This window comes from Eschrichtius robustus, chromosome 11, assembly GCF_028021215.1.
Source record: "Eschrichtius robustus isolate mEscRob2 chromosome 11, mEscRob2.pri, whole genome shotgun sequence".
Classification (NCBI taxonomy): Eukaryota; Metazoa; Chordata; class Mammalia; order Artiodactyla; family Eschrichtiidae; genus Eschrichtius; species Eschrichtius robustus.
In genome coordinates this window covers 75,400,999-75,419,446 of record NC_090834.1, presented here as the reverse complement: position 1 = coordinate 75,419,446, position 18,448 = coordinate 75,400,999, and the positions used below count along the sequence as shown (strand labels likewise).

Genomic DNA, 18,448 nt, shown 5'->3' with positions numbered 1-18,448 from the left:
ACACACAGACACACTTGGCACTTGTAGGCCAATACTAAAAAGGCTTCAGGGCCAATGGCCTAGGGGATTCCACAGTCAGAGAGAAAGTAGATACTTACATGGAACCAGAATTCTCTGGGCTAGCAGCTATTCTTCTACTCCACCTGTGTCCAGAGCTGTCCAGGCTCTTAAATTTACAAATGAAATAGGAGGCCTTGTCCCTGTTCTGAAGAAGCTTGCTGTCTTGTTAGAAGACATGTCACATATATGAGTGACACATTTGGGGAAGCCATTCAAGACCCAGTATAAACACAATGAACAAATGGCAAGGATGTGGAGAAAAGGTAACCCTTCTGCACTGTTGGTGGGAATGTAAAGTGGTGCAGCCACTATGGAAAACAGTATGGATGTTCCTCAAAAAACTAAAAATAGACTTACCATATGATCCAGAAATTCCTCTTGGGTTTATACCCAAAGAAAGTGAAAACACTAATTCAAAAAGATACATGCATCCCAGTGTTCATAGCAGCATTATTTATAATAGCCAATATATGGAAGCAACCTAAGTGTCCATCAACAGATGAAGGGATAAAGAAAATGTGTGTATGTATACGTGCATATATATGCATACATATATATACACACACACAATGGAATATCACACAGCCATAAAAAAGAATGAAATTCTGACATTTGTAACAACATGGATGGACCCAGAGGGTATTATGCTTAGTGAAATAAGTCAGACAGAGAAAGACAAATGCTGTATGTTATCACTTATATGTGGAATCTAAAAAATGAAACAAGTGAATGAATATAACAAGAAGAATCAGACTTACAGATATAGAAAACAAACTGGTGGTTACCAGTGGGGAGAGAGGAGGATGAAGGGGCAAAATAGGGGTAGGAGATTAAGAGGTACAAATTACTATGTATAAAATGGATAAGCTACAAGGATTATATTGTACAGCACAGGGAATATAGCCAATATTTTATAATAACTTTAAATGGAATATAATCTATAAAAATATTGAATCGCTATGTTGTACATCTGAAACTAAAAATAAGACCCAGTATAATAAAGTGCTAAAATTGTAAGGGGAGAGGAGGTAGGCTTTCATACAGAAAGAGTGCCCAGTTCGGGCCACAACAGTCAGGAAGACTGCAAGAAACCCATGGGCTTGAGTCATGCCCTGAAAGGATTGGATTAGAAAAAAAAGAAAATTACTAACATGTATTGTATGCCTTTTATATTCTAGGCACATGCTAGGCAATGTTTTAGCTTATTGTGGTCTCATTACAGTTTTGCAAAGTATATATGTACATCCATGTTTTACAGGTTAGGAAACTAAAACTTGGTTAATGTTATCAGATATTGTCTGAGTTTCAAATATTATCTATGCTACCAAATATTGTCTACATTGTACAACTTTTTTTTTTTAGAACTTTCTATTTTCATACTTTATTTTTAGAGACGTACACCAAATTCATCATGATTGAAGACAATAAGGAAAACAAAGATCTTTCCTTAGAAAAGGGAAGAGCAACTCTCATTTTTTCCTTAAAGAATGAAGTTGGAGGACTTATAAAAGCACTGAAAATCTTCCAGGTAAGCAGTCTCTGTATTTCTGCATAAAACTGTTATAAAATGGGTCTGTAAGATTATTTGTAAATTCTTCAGAGGTGGACTACAGAAATGTTTTAAACACTTACATTTCTAAAATACTGCTCGATTCTATCAAATGGGCAAAGGATACAAACAATTTATAGAAGAGGAGGTACAAATAACTAATTAAGAAATGGGGGAGGAAAGATTCACTTTACAGATTTTGAAGAAGCAAATTTTAATTTTATTTTAATTAAATGAAATATTGAAATTTTAATGATATTATTTAATGGTACATTAATAATATATTAAATGCTATTTTTTTATATAGCAAAATAACAAAGATTCTACAATTATACTACTCCCTACTGTCAAAGCTTCAATGCATTTGGCCCTTAAATACACCTTTAGTGTGAGGGAAAATTGATGTGATGTGTAGGGAAACAATCTGGTAATATGTATTGTGAGTTTAAAATGTTCACATATTTTGACCCAGTAATTTTACTTCCATAAATCTATCCTAAGGAAATCAGGGTCAGTCAGTTAGAACAGGAATTTTTACTGAGTACTTACTAAGTGCAGCGTGTCCTGCTAGATATGAAGGTGTGTACCCTAACAAAGCAGACACAGTTCCAGCCCTCACGGTTGTGTATAATCTAGTGGAGAAGACAGACACTAAACAAATAATTTCAGTAAACAAATGATTACGTGTGTGTAAACTGACCTGAAAGAGAAGTACCAGGTACTATGATAGCATTGAACTGGGAGACCTAACCCAGTTTAAGAGACACAAAGATTTATTTATAGGAATTAAAAAATTATAAACAAACTACTTGTCCTAAGGTATGGGACAGGTTAAATTATACTACTAGAACATCATTGGTATTAAGCTTGTAGGCTCTGAAGGCAGGCCACCTGAGTTCAAATCCTTGCTCTGTCACTTATTGGCTGTGTGATGGTGGGCAAATTAATTAGCCTCTCTGCGTTTCACCTTAGCATCTATAAAATGAGGGCCCTACCTACCTCACAGGGTCACTGTGAGAACTAATAAAATTAATATATTTCAAGTGCTTAGGATAGTTCAAAGTAAATTATCAATAAATGTTAGCTATTTAGAAATCAGATTTATATCCATATGATATACTATTAAATAGCAGTTTGAAAATAATATTTCAAAGAATTTAAAATTCTAAATATAACAAATAGTCTAGAAGAGTTTGTGATAAAAAGCACCAGTTTTTTACCCAGCACCTCAGTTCCACTCCCTAGAGGCAATCTCTTTTAACTATTTCTGTTCTTTAGTTCTTTTAGTGGTGAATTTATAATGTCTAAATATTGTCCTGATCTCTCTGAATTATCAATTTACATGATACTTATTTACTCTCTATTGTGAATGATACTGATACTGATACTTCTGTTCCTTCTTCCTCCTTCTCCTCCCCATATTTGATAATTACGTGATTACTGCAAGCTCTTCTTTTGATTACCTTGGAGTCTTTAAATAGTATACCTATATTTCTTCCATCAACTTTCTTTTTTATTTTGTCTTTCATCAAATAATACTTGTGCATGGTTTAAAAAGTCAACCCCACACTATAAAGCTTATAAAGAAAATAGCAGTCTTCTGCTTCATCTCTCTTCATTCCTAAATTCCATTTAATTTTTATGTTGACCTAGGTGCAGAGGGTTGAGCTAATCACACTCCTTAAATCACGTGGACACTGTCATCACTGATGGATACAGCTTCCTCCTGTTTTATTCCATCTCCATTTCTCTCTTCTGATAGACAACTGCTCTGATACGTTTGATCTACACACTGAATTGTTTTTTATGTTACTTAGAATCTATGTTGAGTTTTTGCATGTGCATGGATTGGTAATTTATATAAATGTTATTGTACATACACTTTTTCTTGTACTCAGCACTGTGTTTTGAAGACCTACCATGCTGCTACATATCCATGTCATTCGTTCTTCTGACTGCTGCAATGGTGTTGTGGGCGTGAATCCACCTATTTTTACTTATCCTCTGCCTATAGGGGGCAACCATCTTCAACGCTTTTAATTATATTTTCTCGTAGTAGTGTCCATATTTATAAACAATATACTTATTCTGCTGCTATTCCTTGGTTTTTCCGTTTGTAGATATTACCTATTGATTTTCTCCAGCGGAAGTGAAGGGTTAGCCTCCTTGGCACAGCTCGCTTTCCAGTGGCCCCTCAACTTCCCTTCCCCCCATCTTCACAACGTAGTTATGCCCCAGTTTTTTGGCTATATCAGTCTTCAGTGTTTTCATTATGAAGATGATGTAAATCTTGTTCAAAGAAGAGCCATATTATCCATTATTCTGACTCTTCTTTTCTCGTACAACAGGATTACAACATAGTTTTTAAGGGTATAGACTATGGAGCTAGACAGCCTGAGTTTGAATTCCAGCTCTTACACTGATTAGCTGTGTGCGTTTGGGCAAACTGCTTAACCTCTCTGTGCCTCTGTTGCTGTAATTGAAATATCTGATAAGGAATGTCTCACTTGTTACTTTAACTCTACCTGAATTTTCCTAGACCTTCTTGACTAAACTTTTCTTCCAGGTAAGAAGAAAAGAAGCTAAATAACTTTTAAGTTATTTAATTACATTTCCTCACCAAATTCCATCAAGTTTTTCATTTTGATAGCACTCAATTTTAGATTACTTTAGGAAGAATTGACATTTTGTGTCTTTTTCTCCAAAAACATAATTTATAGCTTTATATTTATTCAAGTCATCATTTGGAAAATATTTATGAATGTACTCTTATTCTAAAAATTCATAAGAAATAGATTCAATAAAACTCTCCTTTACTCCTGATCAATTCCAATATATTTTATAACTGGCTCTCTTGTATTGATTCCATGATAGTCTACATTCCAGGATAAACGCTGCCTATTCCAATTTCCCAACATCCCTGACATTCACTCTCCTTTCTTATTTATCAAGTTAATGTTCCCTGATAATTATCTTATTCTTACCTTTGCTCATACAAGTTCCTCCTGTTTGGAATCTTACTTCTTCCCTTTGTCTTCCTATTCTATCTATTTTTTAAGACTCATCTCAGTTCCTATCTGCTCCATAGAACCTTCTACCTTCTCAAACTCCTGATGTTTTTTCCCGTTTCTGAAAATCTTCTGCGCCTGAACACTCACTATTTGTATTTTCTCTTAGTCTTTCATGTGTTAGTCAACTAGATTGTAAACTACTTGTACGTCTTGCCCTTCTTTGTATACTTCACAGCCATTACTTGGCTACACAGGTGTTCACTAAGTTAATTTAGATTCATCTGGTTAGTATTGGAGATCATCTACTCTAACTTTCTCGTTTTTTAGATGAAGAAAACTGTTGGGTAACTGGTTCTTATGTTTCATGATTATGTCACCAGGGCTTTTCCTCAGCACCCAGATTGGTAAGAGAAGATACCTTCCCCCCACAGGTTTACACATATGGCACCCCACAGCTCAGGCTGGCACGCGAAGAGATCAGAAGTAGCAATCTGATTCAGCTGGTTACTGAGTTTGTAGCTTAAGATATTGGAGGTATTAAATATTCCATGTTCAAGCTGTTCATCTAATTGTATTAAATGCATTATTGCAAAGGAGACTTTTCTTTTTAAAGGACTAACACTAGATCACTTAAAAAAAAACCTAGCCTTTATTTGTGAGAATTTTCAAAGGGTTCTTTTTATCTAGGAGACTAAGTCTTTTGATTTGAAGGCCAATCAGTTCTGGCAACCTGAGGGACTTTCTACTTGGTGTTAATTTAATTAGATTCTGGAGGGTGTGATGAATTTTTCAAACTTTTTTTGAATAGTACCTAATATTCAGGGGGAATTATTTTGCTGTTGATGGCACTAAAAACAGCCTTTTTTCCCTTTGGCTATTATGACAAGTGATGAGACTGATTTTTAGTGGTAATGGAAGTAATCTGCTCAGAGACTATAACCATTTGAAGCAGTCATGTATAATCTTCATCCTCTGCTTTCCACAGGAGAAGCATGTGAACCTGTTACATATTGAGTCCCGAAAATCAAAGAGAAGAAACTCAGAGTTTGAGATTTTTGTTGATTGTGATATCAATAGAGAACAATTGAATGATATTTTTCATCTGTTGAAGTCTCATACTAATGTTCTCTCTGTGAATCTACCAGATAATTTTACTGTGAAGGCAGATGGTAAGTTTGAAAAGTGAAAATACTACTCAGAAGATTAAGTTCATAATGTGTGTCCTATCTTATGTTTAGCTTGAAGTCATGAAAGTAAAAATAAAACACTGTCTATTCAAATTGCTTACAATCTGATAATGAAGAAGATACAAAATGTAATTGCTCAAAATGCTAAAGAAAAATTATAAAGCAACATTTTATCAAGGGCGAGAGAAGTGAAAAGGAAAACTTGAGTACAAGAAAGAATTTAGAATAGTTAGAAATCCATTGTTATCTCAATTTCCAAATCATCAGGCATTTCTTGATTTCACAAACCTCCAATTCACAATCCCTGAGCACTTAGTAACTCTTACAGGGCAGATACCTAGCAGATATTAAGTGAACATTTGAATTTGTTGAGAATGTTGACAATTACTGACAACTATGATGTGAAATACTCTATATATGCAATACAACATTCTTCCTTGTCCTCACTTCCACCAAAACCAAATGGAAAGCTTCTAAGTTTTCAGATACTCAGGTAGCACAGAGATAATCTAAAATCTTCTACTGTGAAAAAATCCTTGCAGTTTACTTGGGGCAAGAGACAAATGGATAAATCAGTCACATTTTATATATGGTACTCAATTTAAAATAATCCCTTCAGATTATGTCACAATATTTGGGTGTAATCAGGGCTGATATTCATCTGTTATGTATTCATATGGCTGTATAAGGTATTAAAATATCAAGATTCTACGTCCACGTCTGGCTGGCAGATAGCTTTTCCCCTGAGTCCCTTAAGTGCTCCTCACCATGCCTGAAACCCATGTGCCCCCAGTTCTCCCCTAGGAGTCCTATGCCCACCACAAACAACTAGAGGATTAACACCTGGTAGAGCAGGAGCCTGGGACTCTGCTTGTGTCTATTTTGAGTGATTGGTGCCTCTGTTGTTTTGTTGCTAAATCTCTTGATTATCACTTCTGGGTATGTTAGAGCATTAAACTGGAGCAAGAAGAATTGAGTCCTAGTCCTCTCTGTTCCATTAGAGATGAATGATCTTGGATAAGTTACTTCACCTCTCTGGACTTTGGTTACCCCATCTATAAAATGAAGAGTTTTATAGAGTCTAAATGGTTCAGCTGATTTTTAGGGAACACCAACTTGTATCAGATATTTCTACTAAGAAATGGGGATACAAAAAGAAATAGTCCTACCCTGGAGTCGTTCCCATTCTTTTCTGTAAGACAGCCATATGCAGATACATTATAGTAAAACATAGTAAAAGCTTTCAGAGAATTGGAGTCATAGTCATGGGAACCCAGATGATAGAGAATTAGCGCCACCTACAGGGTCAGGGAAGGCTTATTTGATTTGGGTCCTGAAGGAGGAGAAGGATATTCTCAAGAAAACAGAAGGATGAGGTGCAGCAGGATGTGGCATGGGATAGGTATTCCAGGGAGAAGACCAGCATTCACAAAAACTCAGAGTTTTAGGAGAGCGTGTATGTATGAGGGATAGTGAGAAGATCAAAGTGGCAAAGACATAAATGATCTCTAGGATCCTTTTAATCAACAAAAATAAACATTCAGAGTTTTAATTAAATTTGCTAATTAAAAATTAGCCTTACTTTTTAAGGCTAGCTAAATATGTAGCTTAAATTTTTTTGAACTTTTGGTCTATTACTAAAGTACATCATTTCTGCAATGCTTAGGAAATTAAGGCTCAAAATATTTTTAAACTCAAAAACTTTGAATAAGATTTACTTATTAAAACTAGACCAATTTACTTGTATACATTGTGCCTCAACGTACAAGCTAAAATTAAAAATCTCATCCAAATGCATTTATGACTCTCTTAATTTCTTCTTCTTTATTGCCTAATTTAAGATGGTCTCTTCAACTGTTACTGTTTTTTGTATTTTTCAGGTATGGAAACTGTTCCTTGGTTTCCAAAGAAGATTTCTGACCTGGACCATTGTGCTAACAGAGTTCTGATGTATGGATCCGAACTGGATGCTGACCATCCTGTAAATATTTTACATAAATATTTTCATGAAAATAATTTAAAGCAAACTAAAAAATTAAGGGTATTATTTTTCTTTTCTGGAGAAAGTGCTTATTCTAGACTAAATAGGATCTTGATTAATCTGGGTTTCAGGAAGTGTTATTAGTCCTTCATGTTGGTGGACTTGAAACCAAGTGACTGAAGAGCATCCAATTTCATTGGCTCCAAAACATCTGTATCATGCCTGGAATTCTTATCACTAAGAGCTATTCCAAGAATTACACTACAATGAACACCGTATCTGCAGTCGGTTTCTATCAAAATGGGCATGGGCTATTGGAGAGGGGAGTAAAGATAGGAAGGGGAAAATCATCACCCACACTGCCCAGCATAATTGGTTTATTATGCAGTTGATGAATTAGGAAGCTGTTTCCTTGGAAAATCATATGGGATACAGTACAGGCATGAGTTGCAGAATTAGTAAGTCTAGAGCATTAGGACTTCTTATGGAGCTCTAGGATCCTAGGAGGGGAGGAGAGAAGAGAGTCAGCAGTAGAGTCGCACAGACCAGGGATTTAATCTAGCTTCTACCACTTATTAGCTGTGTGAATGTGACCGTATACTGCCTTAGACAACCCCCAGCCGATCCATCCATTTATTCTATAATATCTTATTGAGTAAGTATTGGAATTAATAATTTGCTGTACCTGCCCTCTGGGAGCTTCTAGTCAAGTTGAAAAAGTAAATCACACACACACACACACACATATATATAAACACACATACAAGATTTAAATATGAAAAGTGTGCTAAGTGGCATGGACAGACTGCTTTGAGATATACACAAGAGAGTAAACACTTCTAGCTGAAGAGGTCAGAGAAAGGCAACCTCGTTAACTTGGCCTTAAAGAATTTTGGCAGGAAAGAGATGGAGAGGAAGGACAGTTCATTGCCAAATGAGCAAAGGTTCAGAGGCAAGAAAATCTGGGGCATGTTTACGGAAAGGTGTGTAAATCAGTTTTACTGACCTACTACCAAGTCCTGCTGATTTTCACCTCCAAAATATTTCTTTAATTTGTTCCTTGTTTATTCTTACTACCACATCCCTTAACTGGTCTTCCTGCCTCCAGCCTTGCCACCTCAAACCTGTCCTCCTCATAGTCACTAGAACGATCTAAAGCCTCAGTGTGACCGTTATCCCTCTTGTGCCTAAAAACCACCAATGGTACCTCAGTACAGATCTAAGAAAATTGAAAACATAAGTCCACGCAAAATCTTCTACACAAATGTTCATAGAAGCATTATTCATAGTAGCAAAAAAGTGGAAACAACGCAAATATCCATCCACTGGTGAATGGATAAGTAAAGCATGGTATGTCCCCAACATGGAATATTAATGGCCATAAAAAAAGCATGAATTACTCAACATGCTACAACAGGGGTGAACCTTGAAAACACTGTGATAGTGAAAGAAGCCAGTCACAAAAGGCCATATATCGTGTGATTTCTTTTACATGAAATATCCAGAACCGGCAAATTCATAGCAACAGGAAGTAGATTACTGGTTGCCAGGGCTGGGGGTGAGGGAAAATGAGGATAGACTGCGAATGAGTAGGGTGTTTTTTTTCAGTGTGATAAAATGTTCTGAAATTATGGTGGAGGTGGTTGCACAACACTGTGAATATCCTAAACCCCCCTAAGTTGTACACTTTAAAATGTCAGTTTTAAGGTATGTGAGTTATATATTGATAAAGCTGTTATTTTTTTTAAAAAAAACCCCAATGGCTTCCAATTACCCCAAGACTAAAATCCAAGCTCTCAAACAGACCTTTACTAGCAGACCCGTAACTAGTCTTCACCATACTCCACCTCACTCTCCAGGCTCCAGCAACGTTGCATTACATTTATTTTCTTAGGCGCAACATACTGTTTTTCATTTCTGTGCTGTCCTTGGTGCTGTGCTTTCTGTCCTCCTCCACCTGGCTCTCTCCACTCCTCTTTTAGCTTAGGAGTCATTGCTAGGGACCCTTTCCTGACCCCCACTACCCTCTTCGCATACTCTGGTTTATGAGTTTCTTTTTGAGTTCAAGTGGTATTTTGTGCCTGTCTCTAATAAGGCACTTACCATATTGTTTCAAAATAATTGGTTAAAATAAACTCCTTGAAGACCCAGATTGTGCTGTGTTTCTCTGAATTTCAGCACAAGGCCAGGTGCATAGTAGGGACTTGTAAATCTGTGTTAAACACACAAGTCTCATTCTTTCCTTTCAAGTGTCCTCCCCTTCTTTCCTATTTTGTATTATTGGCTATTTCCTCCTAAGATTTGCTTTTTGATGCCTTATTTTGTCTATTTTTTTCTTAAATATTTTTCATAGGTATAAATTCTAATGTTACTATTTTGTCTATTTTTTATCTTTATCTGCTTCTGCAAATGATTAATATGTCTGCATTTTGCAATAAAATCTGAGGCTAGATTCAGTTGCCATGATTTCAAATATTAGTAATTACTACTTTGTTATTAATTACAGGAAAATATAAATGAAGATGTAGTCAAATGATTAAGAAAAAATTCACCCTTGGAAAAGAGCCATGTATTTTTAACTAGGGTGGTGCTTTTCTTTTTCCTCAAACTATTTTATTTTTGTAGCTACTGTAGTATTTTTGTATCTCTAGTATCTTTTATCTTTGCAGCCACTATCGTATGAATCTGTCATATAATGTTGACTTTAAAATAAAAATGATCATAAATTTCTGAACAGTGCTTGCTCAAAATAACAGCTATATAGCCCTTCAATATAGTCACTTGAATAATAATGAAATGTTTTCTAAATCATTTGTTAAGTATTTTTTAGTATGCATATTTAAATACTTTTCTTTAATTATCAGGGCTTCAAAGACAATGTCTATCGTAAAAGACGAAAGTATTTTGCAGGCTTGGCTATGAACTATAAACAGTAAGTGTACTATAAAAATAACTTATTCAACTTTGAACTAATGAAATAAATGGAGTAAATTATGCCTATATAGTAAATAGAAAACAAGATACGTGCTACTGTTTATTGGATGCTAATTCAAGATAACTTCTCTTTATCTCATTAGTGGAGACCCCATTCCTAACGTTGAATTCACTGAAGAGGAGATTAAGACCTGGGGAACTGTGTTCCGAGAGCTCAACAAACTTTACCCAACCCATGCCTGCAGAGAGTATCTCAAAAACTTACCTTTGCTTTCTAAATACTGTGGATACCGGGAAGATAATATCCCACAATTGGAAGATGTCTCAAACTTTTTAAAAGGTAATGAACTGATTAATTTTTTGTAAGGGGAATATTGAACTCCATTTCAATCACAATAGAATTTTTAATAGAGGACTAAAGTCCAGTTATTTGGGAGGTCAGAATTTTTCTGTATTCTGTCCTGGCAGTTCTCCAGGCACCACATTTGAAGAGGGACATTCATAACCTGGAGCAAATGTAGAGGAGAGTGAGCAGAATTGTAAGAGGATTGGAAAATGTATCATATAAATAAAATTTGAAGGATTCTCAGGGTGTTTAACCTGGAAATTTAGGGGACTTTACAGATTTATTTAAATATTTGAAGGTCGTCTTATGTTATAGAGGGACTCCTATGTGGCTCTGAAGTAAAGGACAGTCGGATAGAAACAGCAAACTTTTAGTTCGAAACGGAGAAGATCCTGTTAAAAGAGCCATTTGAAAATGGGACAGGCTCATGAGATGGTTAGTTCCACATCCATGGAAATGTTCATGCAAAAGTTCCACACCCACTACAGGGATGTGATAGAGGAGATTCAGGCACCTTCGGGAAGGTTGGAGTAGATGATCGCTGAAGCCCCTTTCCACACTAAGATTCTATCATTTTCCCAAAGAAGACGATGTGTTAGTAGAAGCATAAACAAAGACTAAGGACAGTTTTGCTCCTTTTAGTTCATCATGCTTATTTGGTCCAGGCTTCCTTATTTTTTCTCACTAGTATAGGAAGTAAAAGGATCAGTGATCTCCAGGATCTACAATATGTAAGAAAAATAAATATCCCCCTTTGATCTCAGCAGATTAGAACCTTAGGGAAAAAAATAGGCATTATGTTTTTGACTCAAAGGGAGTTTATCTTATTTCCATCATGATCTGAAATTACTATCTTAGAATTTATTATATAGACTGTTATAAAAATATACATATTTATTCAAGTCCATAATTCTCATTCCTCAACCACTATACACAAAACTAAGAACTAAACAGGAGAGGGCAATATAGTTTTTACAAGGGAAGAACTCATATAAGTGGTTCCTACAAAAACTAGATTTAAAAAAAATAGTGATTCAGAATGGCAGATAACCAAAGCACATGACCTTGTGTGGCTTAACAAAGATGGACTAGCATATGCTACAGAAGTTGTTATCAAATCACACTTGCATGCGATCTGGAGGAAATATTTTGTTATAGATGCGAAACTGAAAGCTGATCACTTGGGGTCTGGAGCTTGAGCAGGCTGCAGAGCTTGTTGCTAAAGGTGTTTCAAGGGAAAGTGTCAAAGAGAGAAACCAATATTAAAAGACAGTTCAAACAAAACATGAGTTGGAAGGGGCTACCTGCCCTGGCAAATATGGTGGCCACTAGACAACCATGGTTGTTTAAATAATTAAAATGAATGTAGGGACTTCCCGGTGGTCCAGTGGATAAGACTCTGCCTTCCAATGCAGGGGGCATGGGTTCCATCCCTGGTTGGGGAACTGAGATCCCACATGCTGCGTGGTGCGGCCAAAAATAAATAAATAAATAAAAGTTTAAACAAATAAAATGAATGTAAATCAAAATGTTAGTTCCCCAGCCACATTAGCCGCATTTCAAGTGCTCAATAGCCACATGTGGCTAGTGGCTAGCAATAGGCTAGATGTTGAACATTTCCATCTTTGTGAAAAATTCTTTTGCCCATCGGAGTGGGAGAATCCAAGTACAAAGCATTGGGGTGGAACTGGAATTACCAGAGTGTGAGAGTTTGAAATGAAGGACAAGATCAGAGCTTATAGAGGTCCCCAGAGCCACTGCAGCTTAGTGGAAGGTGACTTTTACAGTGGGCATGCAGACTCAGGTATTGGGGAATGAAAGAGCACCATCCAGTTTAGATAAAATAAAGAAACTACAAGAGGTAGTACTGGCTGAAAATGACATAGTTTCAAAAATGGTTCTGATCTAAATTAATAGATCTTGTTAGTTTTTTTAAAAAAGAAAAGTAAGATTGTCTAGGGGATAGTCTAAGCCCTTCAGGGAGACAGCAAGGTGTAGTGTAAGGCTTGGGTTCTCATCCTACCTTTATCATCTACTGTGTGGCCTTGGGCACATTACTGAGTCTCTGAGCCTTAGTTTTATACTTGTCACAATGAGGAGACTAAACTTTAACTCATATTGTAAATATGAAAGGACATGTGATGTGTAAAAAATCTAACCCATTGCCTGGCCATGGTAAGTGCTTAATAATTATGACTTCCCTGAAGTGCATGTATGATACATTTTAGTTTCATGTTCTCTCTCAAAGTGTTACCTCGTGCCACTGGCAGAATTAAAATGTTGCAGTAAATAGTCTATTCTAGTGAAGATTTTCTCCTTTGCTTTGCAGAGCGCACAGGTTTTTCCATCCGTCCTGTGGCTGGTTACTTATCACCAAGAGATTTCTTATCAGGTTTAGCCTTTCGAGTTTTTCACTGCACACAGTATGTGAGACACAGTTCAGATCCCCTCTATACCCCAGAGCCGTAAGTACTTCTACTGCAGCATCCATCCATCAATATGGTACCTACGTCATGATTTTTTGTGAGGATCAAGCGAATTAGCACATGTAAAGTATTTTGAATGGTGCCTGGCATGTAATACATGTTCCATGCTCTATACATGTTAACCATTATTATTACCATTGTTAATTGACAACCTATTAGGTGCCAAGTGCTGTCCTAAGCATAGGGGATGTAAGACTGAAAAAAATCAAACTTTCCTGCCTTCATAGAGCTTATATTCCAATGGGAGATATAGATAATAAACAAACAAGTAAATATATATATATATATATATATATATATATATATAATTCAGATGGTTATAAGTGCCATGGAGAAAAATAAAGTAGGGAAAGAGGACAGAGTTGTGTGTGGGTGGGTGTTTCTATTTTGAAAAGCGTGATCAGAGAAGGACTGACTGAGAAGGTCACATTTGAGCAGAGACCTGGTTTGGGGGTTGGGGGGATTGACATGTGGATGTCTGTGCGTATTTGTATGAACTTACATACGTGTGTTTGTGAGTGGCCAAGGTTTTGAACCAAAATAGTTCCTTTACTGTAATAGTGTCCTTTGTGGTCCATTTCCAAAGTAATACCACCTGATCAATTTGAATAAAAGTAAGATCAGGTTTTGATTTGATTGAATGGTTGATTATGCATTTATGTTAAATGTCACAGTGTGACAACTTGTACCTCTTTTTCAGAGATACCTGCCATGAACTCTTGGGTCATGTCCCCCTTTTGGCTGAACCTAGTTTTGCTCAGTTCTCCCAAGAAATTGGCCTGGCTTCTCTTGGAGCTTCAGAAGAGGCTGTTCAAAAACTGGCAACGGTATAAATCTGGAAATAGCTGTATAGATCAGTAATCTTTAACTGGGGTGGGATGTGGGTATTTGTGTAGTTTAAAAGTACCTACTCAAGATGAGCATTAGAAAATTTGTCTTTGCTCATATTTAATTTAATTTAAATAATTTAAATAAAATTAAAGGAAGATGTAAAAATTTAAGGCTTATCCAAAGAAGACCTGAGCTTTAAAAAAAAAAAAAAAAGGCAGAGAAACAGAGAACACTAGAATACAATAATGTTAACAGTTGGTATACCTTCTTTTTTTAGTAAAAATGATAGGTTCCCTAAAAATAATGCTAAAAATATTTTTGAGCACTAGGTACAAAACATGCTGGAAATACAAAGATGAATAAGGCCTGGCTCCCACCTTCAAGGAACTTATACACAGACACTTATGTTAGAATGAGAGGAGGTCTGTAGAGAAGCTCAGGCAGGGTGCTCTGGGAGTGCAGAGAACTGCCTGGGGAAGGTTTCATGGAAGATGAACATCTGGACCAGCCCTGGGAAGATGAGTAATGTTTTCACCTGCCAGGAAAAGAAGGAAGAGCATCTCAGGATGAGGGCACACAAGGAAAGACAGGAGGTGCTTGGTGTACCTGGGGAAATGATAAGAAGCTGGAGCAGAGTGTGTGAGGGTCGGGGAGGTGGTGTGAAATAGGCTAGATGGTTAGAACAGTGCCCTCAAATTGTGGTTTGGGGACCCCACAGGGTCCTTGAGTAAAAGATCCTTTCAAAATGCAGAGTGGATTTTAATGTGAGAGACAGAGTTCATTGATATGGTTTTAGATTCCACATTACAGCTGTACTTTAAGAAACTACCACTTGTTGAGTTTTGATGTTGTGTCAAAGAAGAATAGCCACTATTATCTGAGAAGGCTATTACAATATTCAACCCTCTTCCAACTACTTATCTGTGTGAGGCTGACTTCTCTCCACATACTTGAACCAAAACAACCTATTGTGACAGGTTTAATACAGAAGCAGATGTGAGAATCCATCTGTTTTCCAGCCAGACATTAAATAATATCAATCCGGACACTAAAAAGATTTGTGACAATATAAAACAATGTAACTTTTCTTACCGTTTTTTTGTACAATATAGTTACTTTTGATTAAAATGTTATTTGTGTTACCACAAAATGGTTTATTATAATTTTGACATTAATTAGTAAACATTTAAATTTTTCTCAGTTTACATTTTTAATATGGTAAATATAGCTAGCTCTATCCCACATAAACAAAAGGTCTTTGGGGTCCTCAGTAACTTTTTAAAAATATTTATTTATTTATTTACTTATTTATTTTGGCGGTGTTGGGTCTTAGTTGCCACACACGGGATCTTCGTTTCGTCACGTGGGATCTTTAGTTGCGGCATGCGGACTTCTTAGTTGAGGCATGCATGCAGGATCTAGTTCCCCGACCAGGGATCGAACCCGGGCCCCTGCATTGAGAGTGTGGAGTCTTACCCACTGGACCACCAGGGAAGTCCCTCCTCAGTAATTTTTAAGAGTATATAAGAGTTCTGGGAACAAAAGTTTGAGAAGTCTGGTTTGGAACGCGGCCAGATTGTAGAAATACTTGTGAGCTATCCTGGGGGTCTTGGATTTTATTCCAGGGTACTTTGGGTCAGTGACTAAGAGTTGTAATTTGTTTTAAATTGAGTCCTTCAGGATGTGAAAGTAATACTGATGTCCTTTTGCAGTGCTACTTCTTCACTGTGGAGTTTGGTCTATGTAAACAAGAGGGACAGCTAAGAGTCTTCGGTGCCGGCTTACTTTCTTCCATCAGTGAACTCAAAGTAAGAGCTGTAAATCTTTGCACATAACCGTAGTCACTTAATGTAATTGATACGACCTGAAATAGTTTCTGGATTTTAATTAATTTATTTTTATTATTTATTTATTTATTATTTTTGGCTGCCTTGGGTCTTCGTTGCTGCGCGCGGGCTTTCTCTAGTTGTGGCGAGCGGGGGCTACTCTTTGTTGTGGTGCACAGGCTTCTCATTGTGGTGGCTTCTCTTGTTGTGGAGCACAGGCTCTAGGTGCGTGGGCTTTAGTAGTTGTGGCACACGGGCTCAGTAGTTGTGGCTCGTGGGCTCTAGAGCGCAGGCCCAGTAGTTGTAGCACATGGGCTTAGTTGCTCTGCGGCATGTGGGATCTTCCCAGACCAGGGCTTGAACCCACGTCTCCTGCATTGGCAGGCGGATTCTTAACCACTGTGCCACCAGGGAAGCCCTAGTTTCTGGATCTCAATAAGAGCTTACTGTGGAAAATACTTGGGGTGGCAGTAAACATTACCTAAGAGGCATTTTTCTCTATTTCCTAAGTTTTCTGAATAGATATAGATAACTATTCAGAATGTAGTTGTATCTTTTAAATAAAAAAGTATTTTACAACAAAGTCTTGCTGTTTCCTCACCATTTTTGGTGTGCTAGCAACAACTTCAGTAATTTCTAGGGAATTCTTTGAGATGTATTACTTATCCAATAAAGGAATGAACTTATGTTTGTTGAGTGGTGGATGTGCATGAAATATTGTCCACGGTACAGTCTTTCTCTCAAGGAGCCTACCACCTGCTGGTGGGTACAAGTCATGTATGGGAATAACTAGTGCAGGGTAGAAAGCAGATGCCATAATGCAAGAATAAATAAATAAAGATCCTTGGGTACCTCCTACATGGAGAAGAGTGTTAGAACAATGGAGTGGTCTTGGGGCATTTATAGGGAGTAGCAAGCCATTTGTTTTGCTGGCTCTGGCAGTTGTGTGTAGAATGTGATCATGAAAATAGATAGTATCCTTTGATTCACTGACTCTTCTTCCTCTAGCACGCACTTTCTGGACATGCGAAAGTAAAGCCCTTTGATCCTAAGATTACCTGCAAACAGGAGTGTCTCATCACAACTTTTCAGGATGTCTACTTTGTATCTGAAAGCTTTGAAGATGCAAAGGAGAAGATGAGGTAAAGTATATCTTCCTCATGCCTTAATTTTCCTCTGCAAAAGATAGGTCCAATAATGGTAACAAGTTACAGAAGTAAGCAGCTGGATAATTAGAAGCCCACCAGGCACCTTTTGCCTGTAACACATCTCTCTTTCACAGTAAATATTTAGGGTGTGTTGTTTATAATGATGTTCAGTGTTGCAAATATGAATCAGATACACTGAGAAATTGGTTACTTCCTATTCCTTCCTATCAGAGAGTTTATAATCTAATAGGAAAAATAAACTGTATGCAAATTACTATATAACAACTAGGAAGCCTTAAAGAGATACAGATGAAACACTGTTCTGCATTTTATTCAGGAGCAATTCATTCCAGCTAGGGGAACAGGGAAAGCTTAATGGCATTTGAGAAAGGACTTGAAGTATACACAAGATTTAGATATGTTAATTTTTAGACTAACGGACAGTATTTGGTTTTTATCATTTTCTCCCTAGAAATTGATTGCCTCATATTTGTTTTCTTAAATAGAGAATTTACCAAAACAATCAGGCGTCCATTTGGAGTGAAGTATAATCCGTATACACGGAGTATTCAGATCTTGAAGGACACCAAGAGCATAACCAGTGCCATGAATGAGCTGCAGCATGAGCTTGATGTTGTCAGTGATGCCCTTGCTAAAGTCAGCAGGCAGCTGAGCATCTGACAGTTGCCAGTCCTAATCCCGAAAGCATCTGAGCATTCAGAGGCCTGTGGGCCAACTGTTGCTTTGCTTGATGACCTGGTTGTGGAGGAACAGCAGCCAAACAATATTCTCTATTCCCATTCCTTAATGGACCATTAGTCTTTGAAAATGTGTACCTGGATACTCTAGCCACTACTTTTTTTTTTCTTTTGGTAACAGCTTTAGTGAAGTATAGCCTAATTTTATTTTCCCCAGTTCTTCTTGAGTAAAATGACTTTGATGATCACTTAAAATACCTTGGTGGTTACTATGGAGCTGATCCATATTGTTACTTAAGATTCTCTTATTTCTACAATAGCTTACTTATAACTGAATTTGTGCCAAGCTTGGTCACATTCACATGCCCAAATTTAATAGGGGATCAGCTGT

General features: G+C 36.9%; 1 protein-coding gene across 1 annotated transcript; it reads left to right on the top strand.

The window, feature by feature from the left end:
* The first annotated feature begins 1,471 nt into the window (after positions 1 to 1,471).
* Positions 1,472 to 18,040, top strand: TPH1 (tryptophan hydroxylase 1). Its single transcript, XM_068555206.1, has 10 exons — positions 1,472 to 1,588; positions 5,606 to 5,789; positions 7,688 to 7,788; positions 10,653 to 10,720; positions 10,866 to 11,062; positions 13,398 to 13,533; positions 14,255 to 14,381; positions 16,098 to 16,193; positions 17,220 to 17,353; positions 17,866 to 18,040. The coding sequence occupies exons 1-10, from the start codon at positions 1,472 to 1,474 to the stop codon at positions 18,038 to 18,040; spliced, it is 1,335 nt and encodes a 444-aa protein (XP_068411307.1).
* Positions 18,041 to 18,448: the final 408 nt, after the last annotated feature.